Source organism: Pyxicephalus adspersus, chromosome 5 (assembly GCF_032062135.1).
Source record: "Pyxicephalus adspersus chromosome 5, UCB_Pads_2.0, whole genome shotgun sequence".
NCBI lineage: Eukaryota > Metazoa > Chordata > Amphibia > Anura > Pyxicephalidae > Pyxicephalus > Pyxicephalus adspersus.
Window position 1 is genome coordinate 19630190 of NC_092862.1, and position 27013 is coordinate 19657202.

At 40.2% G+C, this 27013-nt stretch overlaps 1 protein-coding gene across 3 annotated transcripts in view; it reads left to right on the plus strand.

Annotated features, from left to right (window-relative positions):
* The window catches only part of LRP12 (LDL receptor related protein 12), a 46851-nt gene that overhangs the window by 13344 nt on the left and 6494 nt on the right, over nt 1-27013 (plus strand). For 2 of the 3 annotated variants that reach the window (XR_011920762.1, XM_072410746.1), the window contains exons 3-7: nt 15697-15753; nt 20275-20410; nt 22901-23109; nt 23482-24574; nt 25830-25962. Coding sequence is in view for 2 of the 3 variants with exons in the window: in XM_072410746.1 (XP_072266847.1) it covers nt 15697-15753; nt 20275-20410; nt 22901-23109; nt 23482-24574; nt 25830-25962 (1628 nt within the window). In the remaining variant the exon portion in view is untranslated. The remainder of the gene's footprint in view (nt 1-15696; nt 15754-20274; nt 20411-22900; nt 23110-23481; nt 24575-25829; nt 25963-27013) is intronic. The other variant, XM_072410747.1, reaches the window with a different exon arrangement.

A 27013-nucleotide genomic window follows, 5' to 3' on the forward strand; every position in this document is an offset into this window, starting at 1 on the left:
AATGCACAAGTCACGGTTTGTAAACACTTTCTTATGGCCCTGTATTTTCTAAACGCTGTTTACATATTTGCATTACCAACTGTTCCAGCAGCACACATCTGTTTTATTGATGCAGTGCTGTTTTTTACAGATAACCCCTTTATACACACACACCTTCTGGATTGTAAGCTCTTGGGGGCAGAATCCTCTCCTCCTGTGTCCGTGTCTGTCATTTGCAACCCATGTTTAATGTACAGCGCTGCGTATTATGTTGGCGCTATATAAATCCTGTTTATTAATAGTAATAATAATAATTGGACTTCCCTAGTACAGCGCTCAGTAATGTGCATTGCCAAAGCTTGTCCATGCATATGGGGCCCAATAGGACATATGTGTGTATGGGCCTCTAATGCCACAGATACATATCAAAGCAATTTTTTTTAATGTTTAGATCAGGTTTACATCTCATCACATTACATCTGTTCTCCCCAGAATTTTTTTTTAGCTGGGTGAGAAGAAGCTGTAAGCGGGTGGCAGCCCCTGTATGGTGACCTAACTTCAGTAACCACCCAAAAGGGCAAAGTAGGCTTTAAAGTAGATGGTTGACATTTTTAAATGTCTTTCATTGTTTGACCTAGAAATATTTTTAAGCCAGGTGGTAGGAAATTTTAGGCTGGTGGCAGCCCCTGTATTGTGTTCCAACTCTTCAGTAACCACCCAAAATCAGCCGGATGGTTACTGAAAAGTGCCGGGTGGTGCGCCCAGCTTAAAGGGGCTGGGGAGCACACTGCATCTCATTATGGGGTTCCCTCTTGCATTTAAATCATTTCCTGCTGTAAAATGACCCTTACTGTACACTATGCTGTCTCACTAGGGCCACACATTGTAACAGAAGCCAGTTAACTTGTAAGTTTGTTTTCAGGATTGTTGGTAGAAAATCATGGAAACTTTCACGCAGCTATTCCCTGATGGGAACTGATCCTGAGACCCCATTTCTGTAATGATGTGCCAAATCAGCCTCTCTAATTTGTCATCCCATTAAGCACATCCTCATTTTATGAATTCATTTCTTAGCAGCCTCTAATTTGTGTGACCTTGGGCAGAGCATTTGCGACAACTGCAGGTGTTGCTTATTTTTAGAGCGGATTTAGTCAGCCATAAAACGCACCGCGTTGTGTCTGTTGCCGATCTGTCCTCAGAACACGTGGCTTCTCTTTAGTTCTGTTACATTTTTCGGTGGGATCGCTGTACAGCATCACATTATGGGACAGCTCGCAGCTCTATATTTTTTCTGCAATAATAATCTATTACCTGTACAGGGCATAAAGCGACATAAAAGCGCAGTGTTCAATCCAAACGTTTTTTTTAAGTCGGGTGAATAAATTGTAGGTGAGTGACAGCCCCTGTATTTTGACCAAACTCTGCTATTCTGCAACCACCCGAAAACAGCCCTGTGGTTACTGAAAAAGTGCCTGATACACCTGGCTGAAAGGGTAATTGTCAGTGATTGCTTCCAGCGACAGTAGATCGAGTGAATGCTGTACGGACAGCAGTGTTCTGCTCTATGAAAAGGGGAGGACGAGCGGAGGCGCTCCGCTGCGTTCCTTTATAATTAAAGAACAGTTATTGTCCCTTTCAGCCTTTTAGTGATTCAGCAAGATGGCTTTTCACCCAAGACAATCACAACAATGGTCTCAGATGACGAAAATGTAACATCTGTACAGAGCTGTAATGGGTACGTGTGTTATTGGAACGAATAGTTCTGTGTGATGATTCACGCTGCTTTCTATCAGATAATAGAGTGCTAATCTGTCTCTGCTGTGTCTTTCCCTTCTTATGCATGAATGGAAACAAGGACAGGCAAGTAAAATGTTGTGTTTAATATGTTTGATATGTGTGTATCGTCTTCACACAAATTAAGGCTTTTTGTGTTTAATTAGTTTTGTGTGTGACTTTTACATTTTTTTTGAATTATTCTAAATTTTTGTGTTAAACCTGAGTTGTAGAATAAAGTGCATGTAAACTCCAATAAGTGTATAAACTTTTGGTCTGTTAAAGCCAAACTCAACCCCTGATACTCGCCTATCCCTGTTCTGTCACAGGATGCCGCCATCTTCCTTTCTTCCTGGTCATCTTGATTGGCCAAGCTCATGTAACTGTTGAGTTCAATAATTCCTAGCATGCGCAAGGGATAAGGAACGATTGCGCATGCTCAGCAAAGCTTGACAGCTGGGCAGTCAGGGAAGAGGGGTTATTGCAGAATAGACATCGCCTGTCCCTTTCTGCATTAACCACCTGCCTGAATGTTCAAAGTTTGACTTTAGTTCTACTTTAAATATAACCTTGAATGCATCACGTTATATCTAGTGCAACAAAAAATGGAAAAAAAAAAAACCCTGTTGGTACAACTATAAGTTTTGTGAGCTAACAACCTTCTGTGTGCTCTGCCTATTACCCAATAGCATTATTTCTAGTTCTTTCCGCAGAACACCCCAAAATGTTGCAGTTATTAGCGGATCGGCAGATGATCTGTACTTCTAACATAGAGCCTGATTTAATACAGCTCCCCAAGACTATGGTAGGTGAACCTGGGTGATCCAGCAAGCATGGAATAGATTTCAATCCTGAACTAGACCAGTTCTGAGATTGCTGTATTATCTAGGTTCACCCATGATAGNCTATCTTCTCCAGTCTTGGAAGGCATTGATAAATCTGGCCTTAAGGCTACGTACACATGTCGAGTGATTCTCATGCGATAATTGCCCCAGGGCTGATATCGGACAAGAATCTGGCTTGCGTAAAGCGCTAGTCATCCGTTGTTTATGGTTCAGTCCTGACGGATCTATGCATGACGAATGATCATAATGAAAGTGAAGCGGATATAGTGCCACTCGCTCATTCTCCCCCTCCCCTCTCTATAGAGCAGAACGGTTCTGTATGTACAGCGCTTGTTAATGCATTGTGCAGTCTTTTGTTTTTGGAAAGGATCGTGAAAGAACAACAATTATTGAACTGTGTACGCAGCCTAAGTACCTGTCCTTGGGTGACAACTCTACTTCATGTAGATATCTTACAATGAGTGAACGTTGTCAGCCTAGGAATGCATATTACTGGCAGGATCAGCAGGTGAAAATGGGAAGACTGGTAAGCTACTTCAGATTTTATTTTGGGTGTAAGCCACTGAAAGAACTTCTGTATTTGTAATTTTAGTCTCACTTATTCAGCTTCCTGCTAGCACTGAGATTATTGACCACACAGGGAGTGTAAGCACGGACATGTAAAATATTAAGTACTCATGGAAATTTTTTATAATTTGAACAAACAAACTTTAGATCTTGGGAGGTGCATGGGAGATGTGCCAGGAAAAAGGCCTTTGCTTGTGCAAAAGGAACATTAGCTGAGGATTGCAGTTTGCATGGAACTCATAGGTAAAGTCCAGGTTTTCTGAAACGCATTGCTGTGGGCTGAAGAATCAAAGATATAGATATAGAAGAGGAGTTTGTTCACATTTACTGCAGACATATTTGGCACAAACTGAAGACGGTATTTCAGGAGAAGAATCTCCTCATTTGCCATTGTCTGTGTCTATCTGTCATTTGAAACCCCTATTTAATGTTCAGCGCTGTGTAATATGTTGGCGCTATATAAATAATTTTTATGAATGATAATACCAAATAAGACTGTGGGGCCAGAGCTGGAAACAATTCTTGGTTAGCTGGACAGTTGCAAAACTAATGTGTTAAAATCTCCTATTTCATAGCGAAGTCATAATAAAGCAAAGTTTCTTAACCAGGGTTCTGTGGAACGTTTAGGGTTTGCTAGGGGTTCCTTATGCAATGAGCAATTTGTGCCTTCAGTTTAAATGACATTATTGATTCAGGCTATCTGTAAGGATGACAGCCTTTCCAATGGCCACCACACTAATGTACTGTGAGCTTATGGATATAGTTATTGTAGGAGGGATTTCCTAAGACCTAAAAGTTATTTCAAGGGTTCCTCTTGTTAAAAATGTTGAGAAACATTTTATTCAAGTGTTCCTTTTCTATAAGATTAAAGCCCAGTGGATAGTTGTTTAGTTTGCAGTCCTTCCTAGCCATTTTGCAATATGACATTCATACATAATTCACTCAAATGAAGAAGTCTTGTCTGTTGTGAAAACTCCATGGGGAGAATGAATAATAGAGGAAAATCGTCATAATCCTTCTTGGAATTAGTTGGGCCCAGCAGGTGCTCAGGGTGCTCGCTTATCCTCTCCACCTATACTCCCACCCAGGGCTGTACTTTGGCATACTACTGCACCCTACCTGAGTAATAGGCAGTCAGAATTTTGTGCCCCCAAAAACGTCCCCAGAATATAAGCTTAGCTATAAATCTTAGACCCAAATATTGAGATTAGTGTGGTAAAAGGAAACCTGTATCACATTGGCTGTGACTTTTATGGATGGGCCAGTAAGCTAGTCCATCCACATGCGATCCTTGTTTCCATGTTGGTTCATAGCAAAGACTTTAATAATGGAGTCTCTTGTTCCCTTGCTTGGGGAGCAGCGGGTAGTGGAGGGGAATGGTCGGCCCTGGCTCAGATAATGTGTCAGGTTTGCTGGGAAGTCTTTGGGAAGGTGCCACGGTGAACACCAAGTAAGGCTTGGGTACACATGTGCAATAATTGTCTTTCACGATCCCTTCCAATGACAATAGACTGCACAGTGCATAAACAAGTGTTGTAATACAGCGCCATTCTGCTCTACGGAGAGGGTAGAACAATGGAGCAGCACCCCGCTGTGCTCTCTCCCTCTCAGTATGATCGTTCATGGATCTGCCAAGACGGACAACAAGCGATGTACACCACGGCATATTCACGTCCGATATCAGCCCTGAGGTGATTTTTGGATGAGAATCATCTGTTGTGTGTACATTGCCTAAAAACAGGGAGGAAATGTGGAGAGAGCAGAGTGAAGGTCGGGTACCAACTGAGTCGGTGGTTTTACTGTATTTTTCTTGTTCCAGAGGCCTTTATTCAGACATTAGGAATGTATAACACTATTTGGAGTAAGAGTACGGCATTGACATTTCTTTTATTTTTTGTAATACCATGACAGCTGAATGAGTACCAGAGCGTCTGTTATAAGGCTTATTACATGTTTATGGTAGATTGCCCTTAAAAACACATTTTCTGAACCATTGTTGGAGTTGGAACTATATATAGCAGCCACCTGCTGCCTGCATTGTTTGCTGCAAAACATGGCCTTTGTTGGGGGTTTGAAGCAGCTTTGTGTATCCTATACACATCTGTTATAAAGGTTACCGTGTTAAAGGACAACTCTAGGCAACAAGAAAAGATTTGTAACCCTTTGTGATTTTCTAAAGCTGACAATATATTGAAATCTGTTTCTCTGGTATGATTGGCTCTGTGCTGTTAATTTTTCCTATTACATTACTGATTACAGCAGGAAAATCCTCCCAATCAATACACAGGAAATTGGAAGATATCCATGTAGGTTTTGGCGTGCAAATGAACAACAGGCAATGAAACAATTTGTAATGCTTGAAACTATATTTTTTTAATATTATTATTTTACATACACACAAAAAATATTATAATTGGTGATAAAGGGTCAGCTTAAAGCTGAACAAAAAAACAACTTACCTTACAACTTGTTTCTGCAGATCCCTTGATATCTCCAGAGCTTTCCTAGATTGGTGTCGTCCTGGAATCCTCCTTCATCCCAGCATGGAGAAAGCGTTGGGTGCCGCCATCTTCATCTTTCTTCTTCTTTTTTCCTGGCTACGTCACCTGATCTTGTACTGCGCAAGAGCGAGATTGGGTGACATAGCATGCTATATTTGGGGAAAAAAGAGAGCCGATCTCGCTACCCATGTAGGAAAAAGCCCCCTGCGTGACATGGTATACCAGGAGGCTCTGTGCTCCTATCCTGTCTTTACTGCCATGGCGGTAAAGACCGAGGGGAGGGGGGCTTCACCTTTTTAAAAAGGGTTTTAAGCAAAAAAAATATTTTTTACTTTACATAAAAGTATAGTCTACCCTTTTAAATAAAGTAAAATTTTTGGTGATAGGGTCACTTTATGAACTAAAACAGAAGGCAGCTTGCTTCAAGGCTTCAATTGTTTTATTGACTAATCCATCTGTCAAGGGGTAATTTCCTTGTAAACAAAGCACATCCAGCTGAGGGATGGATATCATTTGGATATGAAAAGCAAACGACAGCTTTACCTTCTGCTTGAATTTGAATCAACGAAGCATCAAGGGAAAGAGAAAGCAGAGTGACTCAGTGAAGAGTTAATTTATCCCTATGCTGCTTCTCCTTTCACTGTTCAGCCACAGGCAGGTTCTGAATTTACTGAGATAGGAGAAGGTGGCTGAATGCTGCTGACCATCAGATGAGGAAGTCTTTGGATTGAAGGTAAATATTGCAGCAAAGCAGTTTGGTTTTTTTTTTTTGTTTTTTTTATTTAATTTGTGTTTTCGGTTTGAATTCTGTTTTTTTTTTTGTGTCTTCTATATTTGTCTGAAATTCAGCTTTAAAGCGGAACAGAAACTGTGTCCCCGTTCTGTTACAGGGCGGCACCATCTTCATCCTTCTCTTCCTCAATATGATCTTGATTGGTTGGGATGACTTAAACTCCCATACAGGCGTGCTGGAGTTCTTCATTCCGGCACGTGCAGGGGAAGCTGGGATTGCTGCGTCTGCTGGCATCCAAAGCGGAGTAGTACACGTGCAGCTTATTTATTTATTTTTGTACCGCTATCCAGAGCGGTCAGACAGGTAGGAGGGATTTTCGCAGGACACCTCCTACCCCTTTCTGCAAGACTGACCAGCCTGCCTGATTGTGCATTTTTATTGCAATCTTTTTTGTGTTTTATTTTACTAGAAGAGAGTAAACTGCCTGTTATTAGTCACTCCAGATACAACAATAACCCACGGGCTTGGTCACATCTGCACTTATATTTTTGACATGTTTTTAAGGCTTTCCGTAAAAGTGATCAAGCAAGACTTGTTTTGCAGTTGACACGATGAATGTTACTTCCTTTTTATAGTTCGAAAGAAAAGCATTTACAGTCTGTGGCGAGCCCTGCTGACATCATCTCTGAGTGGGCAGAAATTACATAGGAAAAACATTGCTGGGAATAATTGGGGATTCCTGAAACAGAAATGTAAAAAATGCATTCTTATGTTTTCATTTTGGAAAGAGGATAAGTGGTAAAACCTTAGGCTAGCCGGGTTATTCCAGAGGTTGCTAGGCTCCTCATACTATGACTGACCTGATTTGATGATTCTGCATGGTTAAGTAGTTGGAAGCTGTTTTCAGGATCCGGCTACATGGTGGCAACAAACTTTAAATTGGTCTATATAAGGTGGCATTGTAGTCACAGCTCGAAGGGGGACATTCATTGCTCTGGACACATGCATGATGCTTTTTTCCCCCCATATAAACTGGTTTTAGAAGAGGTTCCCCATGACCTGAATAGGATTGCAAGAATTCCTCAGGGATAAAAATGATTGGGAAAGGCCGGTCTTATCGGTTATCATTCTATCCCTGTGTTTCCCAGCCAGGGTTCCTTCGAGAGTTTTCTAGGGGTTCTTTGAGCAATGAACAATTTGTTCCTCTCAGGTGATTTAATAGATAACGATGATCTTTTTGGCTATGTTGCTCATTCAAAGGCACAAATGAGGACTAAGCGTTGCCACCTTATAAAAGGATTTGAGTTACTGGCTGCATCACCAAGAAGAAAATTACTGAAACAAATCTGGAGCGGCGTTTCTCAACCAGGGTTCCTCCAGATTGCTAGGGCTTCCTTGAGCATTGGGAAATGTGTGCCTCTCAGATCAGTTTAAGTGACACCAGTGATTTTTTTTGGCCATCTGCAAGGGTGACATTCTTATTACTGGCCAGCAAAGCAAGAGGTTTTCTTCCTACTGACCACCATGCTAATGTACTGTGAGCTATGGATATAGTAATTATAGATGGGGTTCCCAGATGCCTGAAGGTTTTTGGGTGCCACCATCTTTAAACAATAGCCGCAAGAAGAGGAAGTGGTCAATCCCTGGGATCACAGGCAAAAGAACATGCATGCGTAGTTAAGTCTGTTTCATTGCTTAGTTTCGGGAAAAATTAAAAGTGGCCATTTGCTTCCATCTTTCCTAAAGCCACAGCACCTGCAGGGGGTCCTCATCTCTCTTTTCGGTGGTTTTGCTTTGTTTCCTTTTATGTGTTCTTTACACACTAGGGAAATATCAAAAACACTAAAGATCCCCTGTATATCTATCAGTGCAAGTTTTCTTTATTTGATGTCAAAACTATGCAAGAGTAAAACCACAGGCACCAGACTTTGTACAGAGCCGCAGAATATGTCAGCACTATGAGTGCATAAACATTAGTGCCACGCTTCACTTGCTTTTCAAATGTTTAATATTCTGCTTCCAAAGCTGCAGGATGGAAGGACTTGGAGATTTCACACCGGGCAGCTGTTTGTCCATATGTAGCTCATATTTTTAGTTCTTGGCACTTTATGCCAAATTTTTTTTTCCTACTGTTGTACAGAGCCGGTATTTGGTCTTTGTGCACAAATGAGCTATCCGTCACAAGGGGTAACAGAATGACCCCCCTGTATTTATGGGATGTTCCTGTATATAAGTTTGCTTTGAGAAGAAATGAAAATTCAATAAAGTTTTCTGAATATGTCAATGGTTGTTCTGCACCGATCAGCTTTTTATAAGCCAGCATTGGTCATGCAGCAAGATATAATATTAGAAGAGAGCCACCCACCGTTCTTAGCATTGTACAATGCGACAGGCTGCCTTCAGAAATAATTAACAGGACTGGTAATTGCAGAAAAAAAAGGAATTTTTCTTTTATAAGTGTGTGTGTGTGTGTGTGTGTATATTTCACATTTTTTTGGATAAATGGTTATATAGGTAGTATTTCTACTGACCACTATCATTTTTTAGCTGGGTAGGAAGAAGCTGTAGACTGGTGGTCGCCCCCGTAATGTGGCCTAACTTTTTAGTAACCACCCAAAAACAGCCGGGTGGTTACTGAAAATTGCCGGGTGGGGTGCCTGGCAAAAAGGGGCTGGGGAGAACAGTGCACTGGTACAAGAAGTCTCCTAATAGGGATAACTGTTGCTGAGACAACCCAGATTGGCATCACTGTTGTGAGTTTATCTTTAACTTTTGGTTGTCTGTAGGATAGGAAGCAAAGAAAATTGACCTATAGGAAAAAAATTAGCTGATTAACTAAAGTTCCACTTTTAAACATCCCTAAGGTCATTACTGTAGAAAGGGACAGGTGATGTCCCTTTTGCGGTAAACTCTCCCACCTACCTGATCACTCCAGGATCCACCTTAACGCTTCCCAACTATCTGTCTACAACCGCTTCACCCAGGGTTCTCTCACATGTTGCTAGGAGCTGCTTGAATTGTGGGCAATGTTGAATATCGATTTCCCAAATACAATGACATCAATCCAAGGCGGCACCGTTCCACTGATGCGAAATGTCAGTCGGCGCTAAGGAGGTATTTCTTCTCTGAATGCTGCAGCCAGACTCCTCCATCCTTCCCACCACCCCTCTTTTGCTGCCTCTCTTTGTAGTTCTCTTCATTGGCTTCCATTTCACCTTAGAATCAAATTCAAGCTCCTGTGCTTTGCCTTCAAATCTCTCTACAGTTCTTGTCCCAGTTACCTTTCTGACCTGGTAAAAAAAAATACTCCCCCAGCCACTCTCTTTGCTCCTCCAATGACCTACTAATCACTTCCTCACTCATAACCTCACTCATCACATGCACGGATACAAGACGCTTTCGGCTTGCACATACTTTCTGCTCATTAAAAGAGCACCCAAAACATCCTTTCAAATTTGCCTACCTGTCTTCTTCTATCTCTTAAAACCCTCACTACTTTACACCATTCCATTTCGCCCCTCCTATAGTGTGATACTTCCCCCACCTCCTAATTGTAAGCTCTTCGGGGCAGGGTGCTACATAAATCCTGTTTAATAATATTTACATACACATGATATGACTGGTGTATATGCCTCACATTTCACTTGGGAATTATAATCACAAAGCATTTTGTTCTGCATAATGATCATTGACATGTAAACCAGACATGAACTGTTTAGGGTTTTTATTACATAGGTGAGTACAGGTTCCACTGTTCTGTTCATTTTACAGCCTGTTACCAGAGATCGCTTGATACAGCAAGTGATAGAATAACTGAGCGCGTTCTATTCCCAGTAATCCTTTTTGAGCTAGCTGTTTAAAAATTCAGCAGCCCTAAGGCAGACAAGCAGTGTTGTAGCGGCTCACACCTGAGCTATCCCCACATGTAACAAACGCACCGTCTACTTCCTATTCCATTCCACAACAACTCCTCTCCAGAAAGGTGACTTTCCTTCCCAGATGTACGGCATTCTTCTTTACTACTTAAATGGGATAAATAACATTTCTCAAAATAGTCACATCCTTCCTTGGTTTCTGTATAGCTTGATATATTTCTACATTTGTGGAGGACATTGGATAGTGTGGTCCAGTAGCAGTGCCAAGTCTGTGTGCAAAACCTTTCAAACCTAAAAGTCTGAAATATTAAAAGGATTAGCTCTTCATTTAAAAAAATGTGCAATTTCTCTTCTGCAAAAAAAACAACTTACCCGTTTATTCACAATCTTCTTTAGATTGTAAGCTCTTCAGGGCAGGTTCCTCTCCTCCTGCTGTGTCACTGTCTGTATCTGCTACCCATTTTTTATGTACAGCTCTGCATATTATGTTGGCGCTATATAAATCCTGTTAAATAATAATTAATATACAATGAGCTGCAGAAATGAACTGCTTTTCTCCTGCAAGGGAATTCTGTCATCCTGGCCCAGCCAGGCAAGGTAGCCAAAGGCTACGTACGCACGTGCAATAATTGTAGTTGGAAACAAACGACTAATGATCGATCGTCCAATATTCGTTAACAAAAGAAAGGAACGAGGAATGTCGCTGGAAACTAACTACCGTCACGGCGGATGCTATCTATTGTGGGATTGTTCTGCAGTACACTTTCTCCAGTACACGTCACTTCCTGCGTTCAAATGATTGTATCTGGTGTGTGGACATTATTGGTGGATTATATTTGAACTAATCGTGAATAATCATTGATCTGTCATTAATCGTTTGTTTTCTAACGACAAATATTGCACGTGTGTACCTAGCCATTGATCCTGAACCCAGCACAATAATGGCAGATGTTGTTGCCGTCAGTGGGAGCCAGTTTGGTTCCACTGTAGCAATGGTTAGAGAAGTCATGTGAACTTGGAGATTTCAATAAAGTGAAGAAATAAATTGCAAGATGGTGGGTTGGTTGTTCAGAAGAGGCAGGTGATGTCCTTTCTGCAATACAAATACATTACTTGATTGCAGTTTTTTAATTACTTACCCTTCCTCATTCCTTCACACCTTCACCTGGTCCTCTTGCAGGTTCATCTTGATTGGCTGGCTGAGTGGGAATGATGTACCGGTAACTCTTGCACATGCACACAAAAGTTAAATTTATTCCTAGCAGCCTAGAACAATTTAATTTTGTGTATGTGTGTGCTTCATCTGTTTAGTTGCAGGCTGTGTGATGTGATGTCTTCACGTGTAAATGCATAAATACCATTCTAGTAGTCAGTGCAATCGGAGCCCACCCGGAACCTGGAGCAGTGTGTGAGGAGCCCTCATTGCAAGAATAGTTTCTGTACTTTTGCAGGAGTAAGGGTTTAAGTCCCAATCTCAGAATTCATGCTTCACCCAGCATCACTTGCTGACTTTTCAGCACTGTGCAGGAATTGGTTCTTAAGGCAAAGTAATATTGGTATACGTTTTTTATTTCCTGCAGTCCTATACCTTTCTTTTTCACTACTTGTTTCACATTTTTGTAGAATTAAAGCGCAAATTCTTCACAGTAGATTTTTCTATAGAGAGCACCAAAGAACTGATGCCGCTAAAATGTATTCGTAGTATGAGACTAGAGACACATGCTACAGATATTTGTCTGTAAGCCTGTAGGTACAGCAATGCGGGGTCTTGCCTAGGCACAATTGGCAGATGTTCCATTGTAGAGTTATATCCTCTATAAGTTGAAAAGAATGAGTACTTGTGGAGAAGAATAAAAACTCCAGTTGTCAATGCATGGCAAGCACCCTCTTTTGGCGCCCATGTGTAACTTTGACATGTGTTCTGTTTAGCTTCATATGTGTTACCTTTTTATTTTATTTTTTTCTCTCCTGAACATCTGTTGTGAATTTTACAGTCCACATTTTCCAGTGTCCTCACAGTGACCTTTTTTTTTTTGGTCTGGCTGACATTGCAAACTCTGCAGCTCACACAAATCACTGTGCAAACTTTGTATCTGTGAAAGATCTGTAATGTGCAGCGCCTTGCTTCTATCCATTCCTCTCCATGTGAAATTCAGCAGAACTTGTTCTTGGTATCCTCCAGCACCCTTCTGGCCCCGGTCCTTATATGGCCTCAAATAAACTGCAGCACAACACTTATTTCTCCTTTTCTAAATGAAGGATTGCAATATGTTTAGATCCTGGTGATTGGGTTTTGCTTCCGTCAGCAGAAGTAGAATGGTAGGTATAATGCAAAAAAGACATTTATTAATAATAATATTAAACAGGATTTATTTAGCACCATCATATTGTGCAGTGTTGTACATTAAATAGGGGTTGCAAATGACAGACAGTGACACAGGACCAAGGAGCTTACAATCTAGGAGATGGGGGAAGTATCGCACATTTGGAGAGGTGATATGGAATGGTGGGTGAATAGTGAGGGTTTTAAAAGACAGAAGAAGACGGGCAGGCAAGTTTGAAAAAAAAAAGGGGGTTTTTAGTTCTTTTTTAAATTAGCAGAAAGTAAGAGCAAGACGTGGAAGACCATTCCAGAGAGTGGGGGCAGCTGTATAAAAGTCTTGCAGCCGTGCGTGTATGGTGGACAGTTGGCCCCTTGTGGGTTGTCGATTTCCCCCCTTCTGCTGGGGGTAGCTCAGATTTGTTAAACTGAAGCTTAATACTTTATTTTACATGTACACTCCTGTACAGGAGATCAATAGATGAAAACATGCAGAAACACATCAGAAGTTGGCTGCTTCTCTCTACATTTCCCAACGGACAGATGTCTTGCTATTAAAGGAAAGCTCCAGAAAAACACAGTACTGTAACAAAACTATATTAATAATGAATGTAGCGCTTGCTTTACTTGATTGGGATGATTCAATATAAATAAGCAAAAATGTGGAATATAAATAAAATAAAATATTGCATTTATTAAACCTGCGTCTATGGGTCAGTTATGTTCAGTGGGTAATGCACATTTCTACACCTTGATATAAACAAACTCTGTTGTGAAAAAAAATGTTTTGCTGCATATGTGTATAGAAGTAAAGAAGATCTCCTGCAGTAATGCATTTTGTTTCCTGATGCAAATAATGAGTCTGCCGGTTTCCTGGCAGTATCCAACCCAGAAATGTTTTTAGGTGGGTGGGAAGAACCTGTAGTAGGGTGGCAGCCCCTGTATTGTGACCAAACTCCTCAATAAGCACTCTAAAACAGTCGGCTGATCAATGGAAAGTGCCGGGTGGTGCGCCCAGCTAAAAGGGGCCGGGAGAATATTGCTTGGTTGATGGCACCTCTCTTTATGCATATCGAAGTCTGGTCAAGGACACACCATAGTGTGAAGTTACATTTAGCATTACTTCTGTCTTTGTCTTGGCCCAGGACCTTTAGTCATGTGGAAGTTGCCCTGCCATTCACTAAAACTATACCTAAAAAATTGCAACCAGGCAGTTATTTTATTGCTGAAGAGTCAGGCAATGTTCTGGGAGGGTCAGTAGTGTGTGACCATGTGATACCCAAAGCGAGAAGAACAGGGAATACCAGAAAACATTTCTCTGTGTTATAGTATACATCAAGAGTAAGAGTGATTCCCAGGAAGTACAATCACAGGAAACTAAAAGTTAGGAGAGGTCAGACAGCTGCAGACAAAGATGGCTACACAAGGGGGAGGGGGTGAATTGAATTTGTAAAGCTTGGGTCCAAACTTTTAATTTACACTAATCAAGGGGACTGCTTTGAGTGTACCTTGGTTAATTTGCATTTAGCTTAATGTTGTATGAGTCAGTTCAGAAAAATAAATTCTACTACAAAGCATTAAAATTGAGGGGGACACGGTGTGTGTGTGTTTGTAATATATATATAGCACTCTGGCCTTTGCAGTGCTGGGTCCCAGGTTCGAATATAGGCCAGGACACTATCTGCATGGAGTTTGCAGGTTCTCCCCGTTTTTACACGGGTTTCCTCCCACATCCCAAAAACATGCAGTTATGTTAATTGACTTCCCTTCAAAAAATTGACCTTAGACTGTATTATTGACATATGGTAGGGACTTTAGATTGTGAATCCCCTTTGAGGGACATCTAGTGATATGACCATGGACTTTGTAAAGCGCTGCATAATATTGGCACTATATAAATACTGTGTAATATTGATAATCATATATACTGTACATAAATGATAAATAAAATCTTCTTCAGTCAAAAGCAAACCATTGTAAATCCTTATTTAATCTATTCAGGATGAGGACATTTAGTTCATAGAGCCATCCAGTCCCCTGTCTGGGCATCTTATGAATATCATTTTCACCACTGCAGTTTGTTAACCCTTTACAGTTAAAGCATTGCCAGAAAGTTTTCTTGGGTAACCCTAGCCTCACTTTTATTTGATTTCAGGCCTGATACACCAGGTTTGTACCTTGTAGGTGCATTTTTTATTTTATATAATAAAAATACTCGGAGCATACAAGAATAGACAGCGCATGCTCTAATATCAGTGTCATTATCAGTGTGGAAACCTAAAAAGTCCACTAGAATGCTTTATTTCTACTCCTAAAGAAATGAGGAGAGATTTTATTTTGTCAAAATTCTACTTCTAAATTCATGATTCAAACTTCAACCTTCTATTTATTATTCTTTCTATATATTCTGCCTCGCTGCCTTTGTTTAACATTGCCTTGCTGTGCAAAGAATAGATAAATGTGCTACAAGTAATTCTATGTAGAGCCTTGCTAACTATTGCACGACTCTGTGATCTGTGACCAAAGCAGTCCCACCCAAACGGAAAATGAAATGTAAACAAAAGAATAATTACAAAGACAAATCAAATATAGAACATTAAAGGGGACTCACAGAAAGTTGGTGAAGACACCTCTATCCACAGCTATAGGAAGCAGAGATGGATGTTTAGTATAGACAGCACGGTGGCTCAGGGGTTAGCATTCTGGCCTTTGCAGCACTGGGTCCCAGGTTTAAATCTCGGCCAGAACACTATCTGCATGGAGTTTGCAGGTTCTCACCGGTGTTTGTGTGGGTTTCCTCCCACATTCTAAAAACATGCAGTTAGGTAATTGGCTTCCCCCCAAACTTGACCTTAGACTGTATTAAAGACATATAACTATGGTAGGGGCATTAGATTGTGAGCTCCTTTGATGGACAGCTAGTGACATGACTATGGACTTTGTACAGCGCTGCGTAATATGTCGGTGCTATATAAATCCTGGATAATAATAATTGTATCCCAAGCTCACTGAGATCTGCCATCATTTATACTAAAAGCTTTATTCCACCATAGAGGATCTGTGTTGTACTTATGTTTTTGTTTTTTCATTTTTTTTTTTACAGACAATGGCGCCTATGGTGAGCACACTGAAAACGTTCATCTTTCAGGACTCCCAGTTGGTAAGTGTTTTGTTCAATATGTACAATGCCCAATAAAGTGATTGTTACTTTAGCCACAAATAAAACCTGCCAACAGATACACAATGCAGGGAGAAGCTTTTAGTGGCCCTGTGTTCCATAAATAATGGGCATAGCTTCCGTACTACTTGCTGGTGTTAAAGCCTTCGGAAACAGTTTGTGGCAGAAACAAGTGAACAAAACGATGACACTACCAGAAAATGTTAGCACCCATTCAAAACTTCCCAGCATACTATAAAGCAGTGGCTCTTCAAATATTTAATTATTACCAATTAAGGCCTGCCTTTAGACCTTTCCTTTAAAAGCATGTGATTTTAGATGTAAACTTTGCTAACAAAAAGCACAGAGACCAACTGTTAACTCATTCTTCAGCTGGTAGTTACCTGGATGATGTGCTGTCTCAGCATTTTTTATTTTTATAAGCAACCAACAAAACAGACTTTTACAGAGATTATGCATACAAACATTTACAGAAACCTGTGTGAAAAGCAATGCAAAAAATAATAAAGTGCACATGTTCAGAAGAATATGTAAATACAAAGACTTTAAGACAATAAACTGCAGTTATACTTCATATCATATATCAAAAAGCACTCATTAAACGGACACCTTCCGTCTAAATGCAATATACATAATGCAGGTTTTGTCTTAACATTTTGTGTTCCTGAACCAACACACAAACTCTATTGCTGACTTTTGACTTTCCTGACCTGTTGTGGCTTTGTGACTAAAAGCAAAGGTTTTCAGGTGGTACAGTTTTTGTATTCTTTGTCCTGTACTTTACTATGTTTAGGTTGCTTTTACTTTGATTTTCTGGAGAGGAGAGTAGTTTTTCCTGCTGTTTCTGTGTTATTGCATAAATTACCTTCTTCCCTGTATAAGACTGACATGCGGGAAAATTGTATGCGTATAAGCTGCACTACTTAAGAAAACAGCTCATCAGAAGTGTTTAGCAGTGTGTGTAGAGATAAATACTAAAATGGTAAGTGGAGATGAATCATTCAGGCTCCTGTGCTTTGCGTTCTAATTCTTCCACAGTTCTTGTCCCACTTACCTTTCTGACTTGGTAAAAAAATATTCCAGTAGCCGCTCTCTTCCATCTTCAAATGACTTCCTCACTCATAACCTCATCACACGCATGGCACCAGTACTTTTTTTAGCGCTGCCCCAACTCTCTGGAATGGTCTTCCTCGTCCTTTTTTGGCTTGCTCCTTCTTTCTGCTCATGTAAAAAAAACACTCAAAACCCCATTTTTTAAAACATGCCTACCCATCTTCAGTCTCTTAAAACCCTCACTAACCCACCTCTCCGTATCGCCCTTCCTATTGTATGATACTTCCCCTGGGCATGGTCCTATCCTCCTGTGTAACTGTCTGTATCTATCTGTTATTTGCAACCACTATTTAATGTACAACGCTGCATAATATGTTGGCGCTATATAAATCCTTTTGATTATTAATCCTGCAGGGACGTAGAATCCATTACTCTCTCACAAGGCAACTTTTACTTGCTCTTTCTACAAAGTTTGCTGCAAAACTCATGTTGGATTGTAGTAAGGAAAGCTCCCTAACCTCCCTGGCGTTCTAATACTGTCCGTATTTTTATGCCAAAAGCGGTACATTGTTTTGCGTGGAAATTTTACATTGTAGGGCTATAGTTCCTAGGCATAACTCACCAAAATATGTCTAATATTTAATAAATTTAACAAGAGTTCATTTCTTTCTGGTTTTATATGTCTAAAAGCGGTACATGAAAATGTTTTTCATGAAAATTTATTTTACAGTATAATATAATAGTATGAGTATAATAAAATTTGAAACACAAAATCATGTAACAATAAATTGAATAAATTAAATATATATATTTAAAAACATATTATACTCGTATACTGTAAAATAAATGTTCTTGAAAACAATGTATTGCTTTTACACATATAAATCCAATGTATTGCATTCAATACAGTTATTTTGTATTGAATGCAGTTTGATAATATTGCCAACCATCTAAAAACCAAGCCATTGTACTACTACTCACTGCAATCAATGCTCAGTCCAACATTTCTGACCTGTGAGGTTAAGCAAGTCATTTTATAGACCCCAGGCAATTGTCCCAGAATAGGAGACTTGCTAGTCCATGCTATCCCACCGTACAAGTCTTTTGGCAAGCTCTAGTGTCATAGTGTCAGAGCTTACCAGAGGTAAATGGCATCATTACCTCCTTCCATCAGACAGTGTCCAGGCCCTGCAAGTGGGTTGGTCACAGGGTTGGTCATATTCGCTCCATTACCCAAAGCTTTGCTTCGTTTGAGCAACCGAGCAATTGCTCTGACAGTGAGGGGGTAGAAGAGGACCAGAACAGGAGGAGGCTGATTTGTAGACATTGTCGCTTTGCCTCTAATAGCAAAGGCTATGTACACACGTCAGATGATTCTCCTCTGATTGCCATAGGGCTGATTATCGGACAAGAATCTGGCGTGTGCACAGCGCTCGCCGCCTGGACAACCATCCTGGCGGATCCACAGACGAGGATTGATCGTAATGAAAGTGAATGAGGAGAGAACGCAGCCGGGTGCCGCTCCGTCATTCTCCCCCGTCCCCTCTCTATAGAGCAGAATGGCACTGTATGTACAGCACTCGTTCATATATCATGCAGTCTTTTGTCGTGATCATTAAAGATCCTTTCCAACGACAACTATTGCATGTGTGTACCCAGCCTAATTGATTGTGTCTCTTTAAGATTGGTTGCAGACTCCTGAATGTGCCTCAGTCCTATAGTGGATCCCTCATTGCCTTCACCCCATGAAAGGACGGGGATGAATCTGTGCTTCCTGCCCCAGGAAAATGACAATGATGTAAGCTGTCGCTAGACATTTGGTTGTGGAGTTTTCTGCTGCATGCAAAGCGGGAAATTAAGGAGCTGAACTCTGAAAATATTCCGAATAGATTAAAGTGACATCTGCCTGCCTCTGAGCAGATTTCACTTAGCGAAATCGACTGCCTAATTTCCTTCCTACGTAAGCTCTGCATTAGTTGGCTGATGGGAAGGCATTCGCGTTCAGCGATTCCATGAAATGAAAATTGTTCCCGAGTTCTGCGGAATGGAAGTGTGGAGGGAAGAAGATGGTTACTTGGTTACTAATTCAAGTCTGAATAACTTTTTTTTTTCCTCTCTTTAACTTAACAACAATCAGTCATGGGAAAACATTTCAGTGTCTCCAATGACTCATATGTTTGGGATTTTTTTATCTTTTAAAGGGGAACCTGTCATGAACTAAATATATATTTAAAAAAAGCTGGTTGCTGGTTATTCTGACCCAGTGACCTTAACACTAACCCAATTTAAAAGTTTGGAGCATAGAGCAGGGCTTTATGGCAGAAAGGGACAGGGATGTTCCCTCTGCAATAAACATTCTTACTTGCCTGATTGCTCTTATCTGCAAAAATCGGAAATACCTAGCACACCATGGCTTCCACTGCGGATTCTGGGACTGAATGTCCAGTGCCTGTAAAAATGGGAGTTGTATGATTCTGGCCCAGCCAAACGAGATGGCCGAGCATTGAAACAAGGAAGAAGATGGCTGCACCTGTAATGGGGATGGGTGAGTATAAACTGGGATTAATTTAGTTTGTCCGACCTCAGCAATGCATAACAGGTATTTTGACCTTTTAATAATAATATTAATAATATTATTATGATTATTAATAATAAACAGGATTTATATAGCGCCAACATATTACACAGCGCTGTACATTAAATAGGGATTGCAATGACAGACTAATACAGACAGTGATACAGGAGGAGAGGACCCTGCCCCGAAGAGCTTACAATCTTAGTAGGTGGGGGAATTTCACACAGAATAGAATGGGAGATATGTAGTGGTGGGAAGTAGTGGTAGTTTCAAATGACAGAAGAAGCCGGGTAGGCAAGTTTTTGAAAAAATGGGTTTTGAGCGCTCTTTTAAATGAGCAGAAAGTAGAAGCAAGCCGAATAGGACGAGGAAGACCATTCCAGAGAGTTGGAGCAGCTCTAGAGAAGTCTTGTATAAAAGAACACAGGCAAAACAAATCTCATTGAATATTATTTGGGTTATTGTAATGTTTGATTTATTTAAATTTGGGGAAAAGGTTCTGCAAAATGTTCTACAAGTATCCCGGTTTAGTCACATCATCTTTTTAGTAGGATTTTTTGTTGTTTGCAGCCTGCTCAAGCCCAGAAGGTGTCCTGGAAGACTTTTTCATTGACTAGGAAACACCTGTTACTACTTCTCTGCATAGGGAAGCAAATGACCCCTCAATCCCCAAAATGTAGTTATATGGGGAAAGAGTCTTTTACCGTGTTTAAGTTCAACTAGTTTGATTTTTTTTTCATCTCCTGCAGGCCAATAAAGGAATGTGGGTACAGCAGGGGGAATCTTGGGGGCTGCATTTAGCAACTGAAATTATATTTCAATTTAAAAAAAAAAACTTATAAAGTAAATTTATTTTTGTCTCTTTACTTTTGTAGCTTGTGCGGGAATTCCTGAACAGATCAGACAATCAAGCGGAGTGATCACCAGTCCCGGGTGGCCGCTAGAATATCCTTCAAGAATCAATTGCAGTTGGTGCATTCATGCTAACCCTGGTGAAATAATCACTATTAGGTATGAAATGCTGCTTAAATCTGATCACATTGGATAGATAAATTACATTTTACTTGTGACTTTGTATGTTCTAGGTTTTTCAGTAGGCTTTTCAGTAACCACCCAACTGTTTTATGGTAGTTACATAGGTTGGGTCACAATACAGGAACCATCACCTGCCTACAGCTTCTTCCCCCCCAGCTTAAAAAAATTTCAACACTGAGTTTTATTTTTGACATTGGCCTAATAGCAAATTATGTGTGATAGGGTTTACTTAAAATTTTGGTAGTAATATGGATTTGGTCTAAATATCTACTGTGGATGTAGACATAGAAAGCAAATAAAAGCATGTACCTGATTTGTGCAGAAGGATAGAGCAATACAATACTAAATCCACATTTCCTGCACCTAACCTCAGACAAGCAGATACTTGATGTGACTATAAAACACAAATCTGTATTATAAAGCATAACAACCTACAGAACCTATTGTGAGCAAGTGGAATATGTGGTAATTTGCTTTTAGATAGTACTCATCATATTTGTCCCGCATCCCCTAGCTTCTCCCAAGAGTGTGGAAGGGGCGCACAGACAAGATGTCAGATTTAATGAGTGAATTGAAAGTGTCCCCTTTAGAACAGGTCTGGCCGCAGACACTTGTGGTGTGAACCCTCTTGAACAGACATTGAAGTTAATTACCGGGAGGTATTTTAGTTCAAAGCAGAATACTAATTCATTCAGAGAGCCGTGAAGTTGATGACCCAGCCAATGACCCTGTGATTACCAGGGCACGATGTCTGGCAGTATATGGGGATGTGCTTCCTGAACTTGCCTGTCATTGAAGGTTCCATTTTTTTTTTAACCTGAATCTTCTATAAAGTCTTAACTTAGCGTAGTGTGATATCTGAGTTATAAAAAAAAATATCTAAAAATATTAAAAAAAAAAATGCTTAAAGTAAAAAAATTTAAATCCTAAAAGAAACGTTGTTACTGTTGTTGCTAGCTCCCTACTGATAATGCTAGTTGGCTGGCCGTTGTATATTTTAAAGTAAGACTATAGTCCACAAAAAAAAAAAAAAAAAAATCACACTTACCTTTTAATCCCGCAGATCTCTCGATGAAGCTGGACCTTTTTTTCCCCCTGGCCGTCCTTTGTTTTTCTTGCTATGTTGCCCGATCTCTCACTGCGCAGGTCCGAGATCACGCATGCGCAAAAAGAGCAGACAAGAGCCTCCCGGAATACCACATGCATCTCGGGCGGCTCTCGGCTGCTCCTTTTGCGTATGCCCATTTTGGGCATAAAGAGGCGGTGCTGCACCCCTTTTTTTTTTTCTTGTTTCTTTTATAAATCAATTAAATATCTACTTAGTTAAAGGGTTGTCTACCCTTCTTCTATGTAAAGTAAAAATGTTGCATTTAGGTCCACTTTAAGCCATTGAGCTGCATCAAGTATGCAAATATCAGAAGTTATTTTCTGCATTTTTTTTTCTGGATTGGTGCCCTAAAACTATTGAGGAAAGTGTGTTTGCCCCTACCATTAGCACCTTTGCCCTGTCACGCACTAAATGAAAACACCTCAAATGGAAAAGGAAATGAATAATAGTAGGTAAACTCTACTGAGCATTATTGGATTGAGTCTGCTTGGGGTTGATATTCTATCATCGTATATATCTCATATCATATATAATATAAGACGGTGGCTTTTAGCAAGTCTTGGTGCATGATTCATATGATAATATCCATAATTTACAATGAGGTTAATTGCACAAAATAAGGAATTTGAGATGGTGATAAAAATCTTGCCAATCATTATGGTACGGGACAGGGTCTCTAGTCTATGCTGTTATTTCTAGTGCATTTTTTTTCTAATGTATTCTGTCCCTGTGTGCTTACATACCCTCCCAAGACAAAATTTGCCCCTCCACAGTATGTGTATAGGCATGTAATACCGCTTCTTATCATAGTTAGCCTTTTAGAACTGTGCCACAAAGGAGATTTTGTAGCACCTACAGTGCAGTTTTACTGTTAGGACAAGATTAATGGTAGCTAGTGAAAGGTCTTTGTTACTGCAGTTTCAGTGATTTGTAGCTCAGGCTCTAAACAATTTACTTTCTGCAGTGTTTGGAGCTAGATACTGAACTGACAGCTTCAATATCCTTTCATGGTATCTAATGCAGCTTCACACAAGTGACTTGTTAGCTGCTTAGACACGTACTGCAGGAGAGATTTGTAGCTGATGCAGAACACTGCAGAACCTAGCTCCACTTGCTGGTTCTGATCCAAAGCTCTGACATGAGATTAGAACCACTGCCGAGAGGAACCTGCTTAGTACAGGCTCCTAATATACTTTTATAAGAAAGAGACAATTTAAATGAATTGTGTAATAATTGAAACCCTCAAGTTGTAGAAACCACTTGGTAAACTTGCCATAGGAACATCCAGGTCTGCAGCTTTCTTTAATGTGTTTGTTGAAGGGGCCATATATTCTAATATCTTGTCATTCATATTCCAGTTTTCAGGAGTTTGATCTTCAGGGTTCAGCCTCTTGCAACTTTGACTGGTTATCCATAGGGCCGTCTCCAAATTCTGATGGTCCTCGAGCATGTGGTTCTACAATTCCAGCACCGTACACATCTGCACAGGACCATGTTTGGATCAAATTCCACACCGATGACCGTATTTCCAGAAAAGGATTTCGGCTTTCCTATACAGCAGGTAGAGGTAACATCGTGACAACTGGCTCAGACTACAAAAAAGTTGTTTAAAAATTTGATTGAATCTAATGTAAACTTGGCTGCACTAGGTTTGGTAATCTGAAGCTTCACAATCCTTTAAAATAATGTAGTTAAGAAACCCAGAACAGCCTGGTCATAAAGTCTGTCAGTAACATGACCTCCTCCCTCACTCTCCTCCTTCATTGAGCAGAAGGCTTTGTAAATTGGAAGAAAGCGGGACATGTGAATTACTAATCTTACTAATTCAATCACATCATAATGATGTGGAGTATTCACTCTACGCTATAAATATGACCTTTTGATTGCATTTGTTGAGTTTTGTTAGAATATTAAATATTTTTTTCATCTTATTTTCAAGGGAAGAAAAAATGTGATCGGAATCGATTCCGCTGCAACAACGGAAAGTGTATATCGGAATCATTAAAATGCAACCACATGGATGATTGTGGTGACAATTCAGATGAAAAGTCGTGCCCCAAGTTCAGTCACCCCACCGAGGTTTCCTTTCAGCCCTGTGTGGCCAACCAATTTCAGTGTCTGTCTCGTGTCACCAAAGCTTACACCTGCCTACCGAACTCTCTAAAATGTGACGGGAACATCGACTGTCTGGACCTGGGGGATGAGATTGACTGCGATGTTCCCACCTGTGGACAGTCACTTAAATACTTCTATGGAGCATTTAGCTCCCCCAACTATCCTGACTTTTATCCACCTGGTAGTAACTGCACATGGCTCATTGATACCGGTGACCGCCGTAAGGTTATATTGCGTTTTACAGACTTTAAATTGGATGGCACAGGTTATGGGGACTATGTAAAAATCTATGATGGGCTTGAGGAAAATTCTCGTAAACTTTTGCGAGTTTTAACTGCTTTTGATTCCCACGCTCCTCTTACTGTAGTTTCTTCCTCCGGGCAGATAAGGGTGCATTTTTGCGCAGATAAGGTCAGCGCGGCTAGAGGATTTAATGCAACATACCAAGTCGATGGCTTTTGTCTGCCCTGGGAGATTCCATGTGGTGGGAACTGGGGCTGCTATACGGAACAGCAGCGATGTGATGGGTATTGGCACTGCCCAAATGGAAGAGATGAACTAAACTGTACCATGTGCCAAAAAGATGAATTCCCCTGCTCCAGGAATGGAGTCTGTTATCCTCGTTCTGACCGATGCAATTACCAGAACCACTGCCCTAACGGTTCGGATGAGAAGAACTGCTTCTTTTGCCAGCCGGGCAATTTTCACTGCAAAAATAACCGCTGTGTCTTTGAGAGCTGGGTTTGCGATTCACAGGATGACTGTGGGGATGGAAGCGATGAGGAGAATTGTCCAGTGATCGTGCCTACACGAGTGATAACCGCAGCGGTGATTGGGAGTCTTATATGTGGGTTGCTGCTGGTCATTGCTCTGGGATGCACCTGCAAGCTGTACTCTCTGCGCATGTTCGAACGAAGGTATATAAACGTCTTTAGAATCTTCCGTGCTTTGTGATTGATGCTTGTTTCTCATGTGGAGGGCATGCAAAAAAAATTGCTAATAAGTTCTGATATGAGTGGAGTGGTCCCTTATTTTGGTATTAAGGCCCTTGATAGTAAAATCCCTGTAATGAATTTAGTATATGAATTCCTTTATTTGCCTTTTTAACTTTCTCTACCTTTTGAGAGAGGTAGATAAAGCTAATAAAGTGACTATTACAGGGGCTATCTATGATTTCTATGATCATCTATGATTTCTTTAAACTATTTGTAACTATTAGGGTAATTAAACAATAAATCTAGGACTATCCTTTCCACATGATTACAATGCCTCTGCACATTTCCCGTGCAGAACAAAAAGTGTTGTCACCCTGCTAAAGAAAGTGGAAAATTACATATCTACTGGTAGGATCAATGGTAAGGAAACTTTTTCAGTGGCACAGAGTAAAACAAAACTAATGACAGACTGTATCATAAATGTCATTTATTATAAGCCATTGTTTAGTTTAAAACAAACGTGCTGTACCCACATGGGAAAGTAAAATGTGTGCTGCACATTCGGCATCATGATATGCTGTCACTGCCGATATCCCCTGTTGATATCATTCTCCAACAACCCCCCACCCAAATTCCTGAGCATGTTTTTAGCTTTTATGTGTTCTATATCGGCTTGGTTATTTAGAGGTGGCCAACAGAGGGCAAGAATCCGCTGACATTTATTATTAATATTTATTAAGGAATGATTTACAAAAGGTTACAAAACTATTCTCTGTATATGGAAATCCTGGCTTGGATATGGCCCTTAAGAGCTGGAGTTGTACGGCCCCTGCTAAAAAATGGACCTCTTCTCTTCAGTTGCTAAATATGTCAGATGACCACATAAGCCTGGTATAAGATTGACTAAAAATTATTCCATTACTGTAAAAACAAAACCTTGTAATGCCATGTTTGCCAGCTGTCTGGATCATGTGACGATCTTTACTTCATTATGTATCTGAGTATGTGCACTCAGGTTATAAACCCATTCTGGTATCTCTTGCTTGTCTGTTCCTGCTGAAGATGGTGGTATGATGTGGCCAGGTACTTCTGCACTAAATTAAGTATTTAAATTATGAGTAGTGTAACCCCGGCAAAAGTTCTGTTAAAGGAAACAAAATACAGTTTTATTCCAGCCTAGAAGTTTCCTTGTATTTCCAGTTTACTCGTGCCTAAATCTTTATTTTCTATATTTCAGGTCCTTTGAGACTCAGCTGTCACGTGTAGAAGCTGATTTGCTGAGACGGGAAGCTCCTCCTTCTTATGGACAATTGATTGCTCAGGGTTTAATCCCACCAGTAGAAGACTTCCCTGTGTGTTCCCCCAACCAGGTAAATGTCCTCTGTTTTAAATAGGAAAATCAGGAACCAGTAATTCCAGTGAGCTGGCATACGATTTAGCTGTTTTAGTGTCTTTAACAAGAGAACAAACTTTAAAATAGTCCCTGAATTATATGTTTTCCAGGGATCTTTTGCTCCCTTTGCCTCTCTCTGATGCAGGGGGTTGCAGATGGGGGTCCTTGCGTACAATACAAGATTGCTGCTCCAACATTATTTGTGGTAATACCTTAACAGTGGAGCCCTGGAGCACCAGAAGAAATTTGCTTCAGGGAATTATTTCCAGGGACAGGAGGAGGCGTTGGATAAGAATAAAAATAAAAGTGCTTTGTAATGGTACAAAAACCTGACATTTAACTATTTCAATGAAGGGAAACTTTACATGTTGAATGGTTAAGCTAAAGAGACAACGTGCAGCAGACACAGATTGCTTTGAAGCTCTAGACTGAGACCTTGATAAACGATGATTGGCTACTGTGACATTTATTTGATCCACTGTGAACAATAATAAATTCTTTTAGCAGCAATCAAAACTATTAAAGCTAAATATGTAAAAGCCTACAGCTAATTCTGCTGGCCTAAAGGAACATATGGTATGTTAATATTCATCCACCCTGAATACATTTTTTGTATATTTTTAATATATATTATTTATTTATTTAGGTATTTAAAAATAATTGTACTGAACTGCTAAATTTTTCACTATAGGAATCTGGATAAGAGGTACTCTTATGAGCAGAGCAATGATTGTTGCATAAGGATTTTAGGGAAGTCAGCAGTAACGCATAAATAAGAATAATCTTCAAATCTTGCGTTGTTTTATCCAGCAATAATCTATAGCAGATCCACAAATCTAAGGTTTATCGAGCTGCTATTTTCATTAATGTTCTTTGCACTCTATACTATGACATTTCAGGGTCACAGTGTCCCCCTTGGTCCCAGCCATGGAACAGTAACATCCTGTAATCCTAGTGGATAGGATCTGATTGTCTTTGGGCTGGATGTGTTCCTATCGGTTAGATGATCAGTTCACAAAAATTACAGC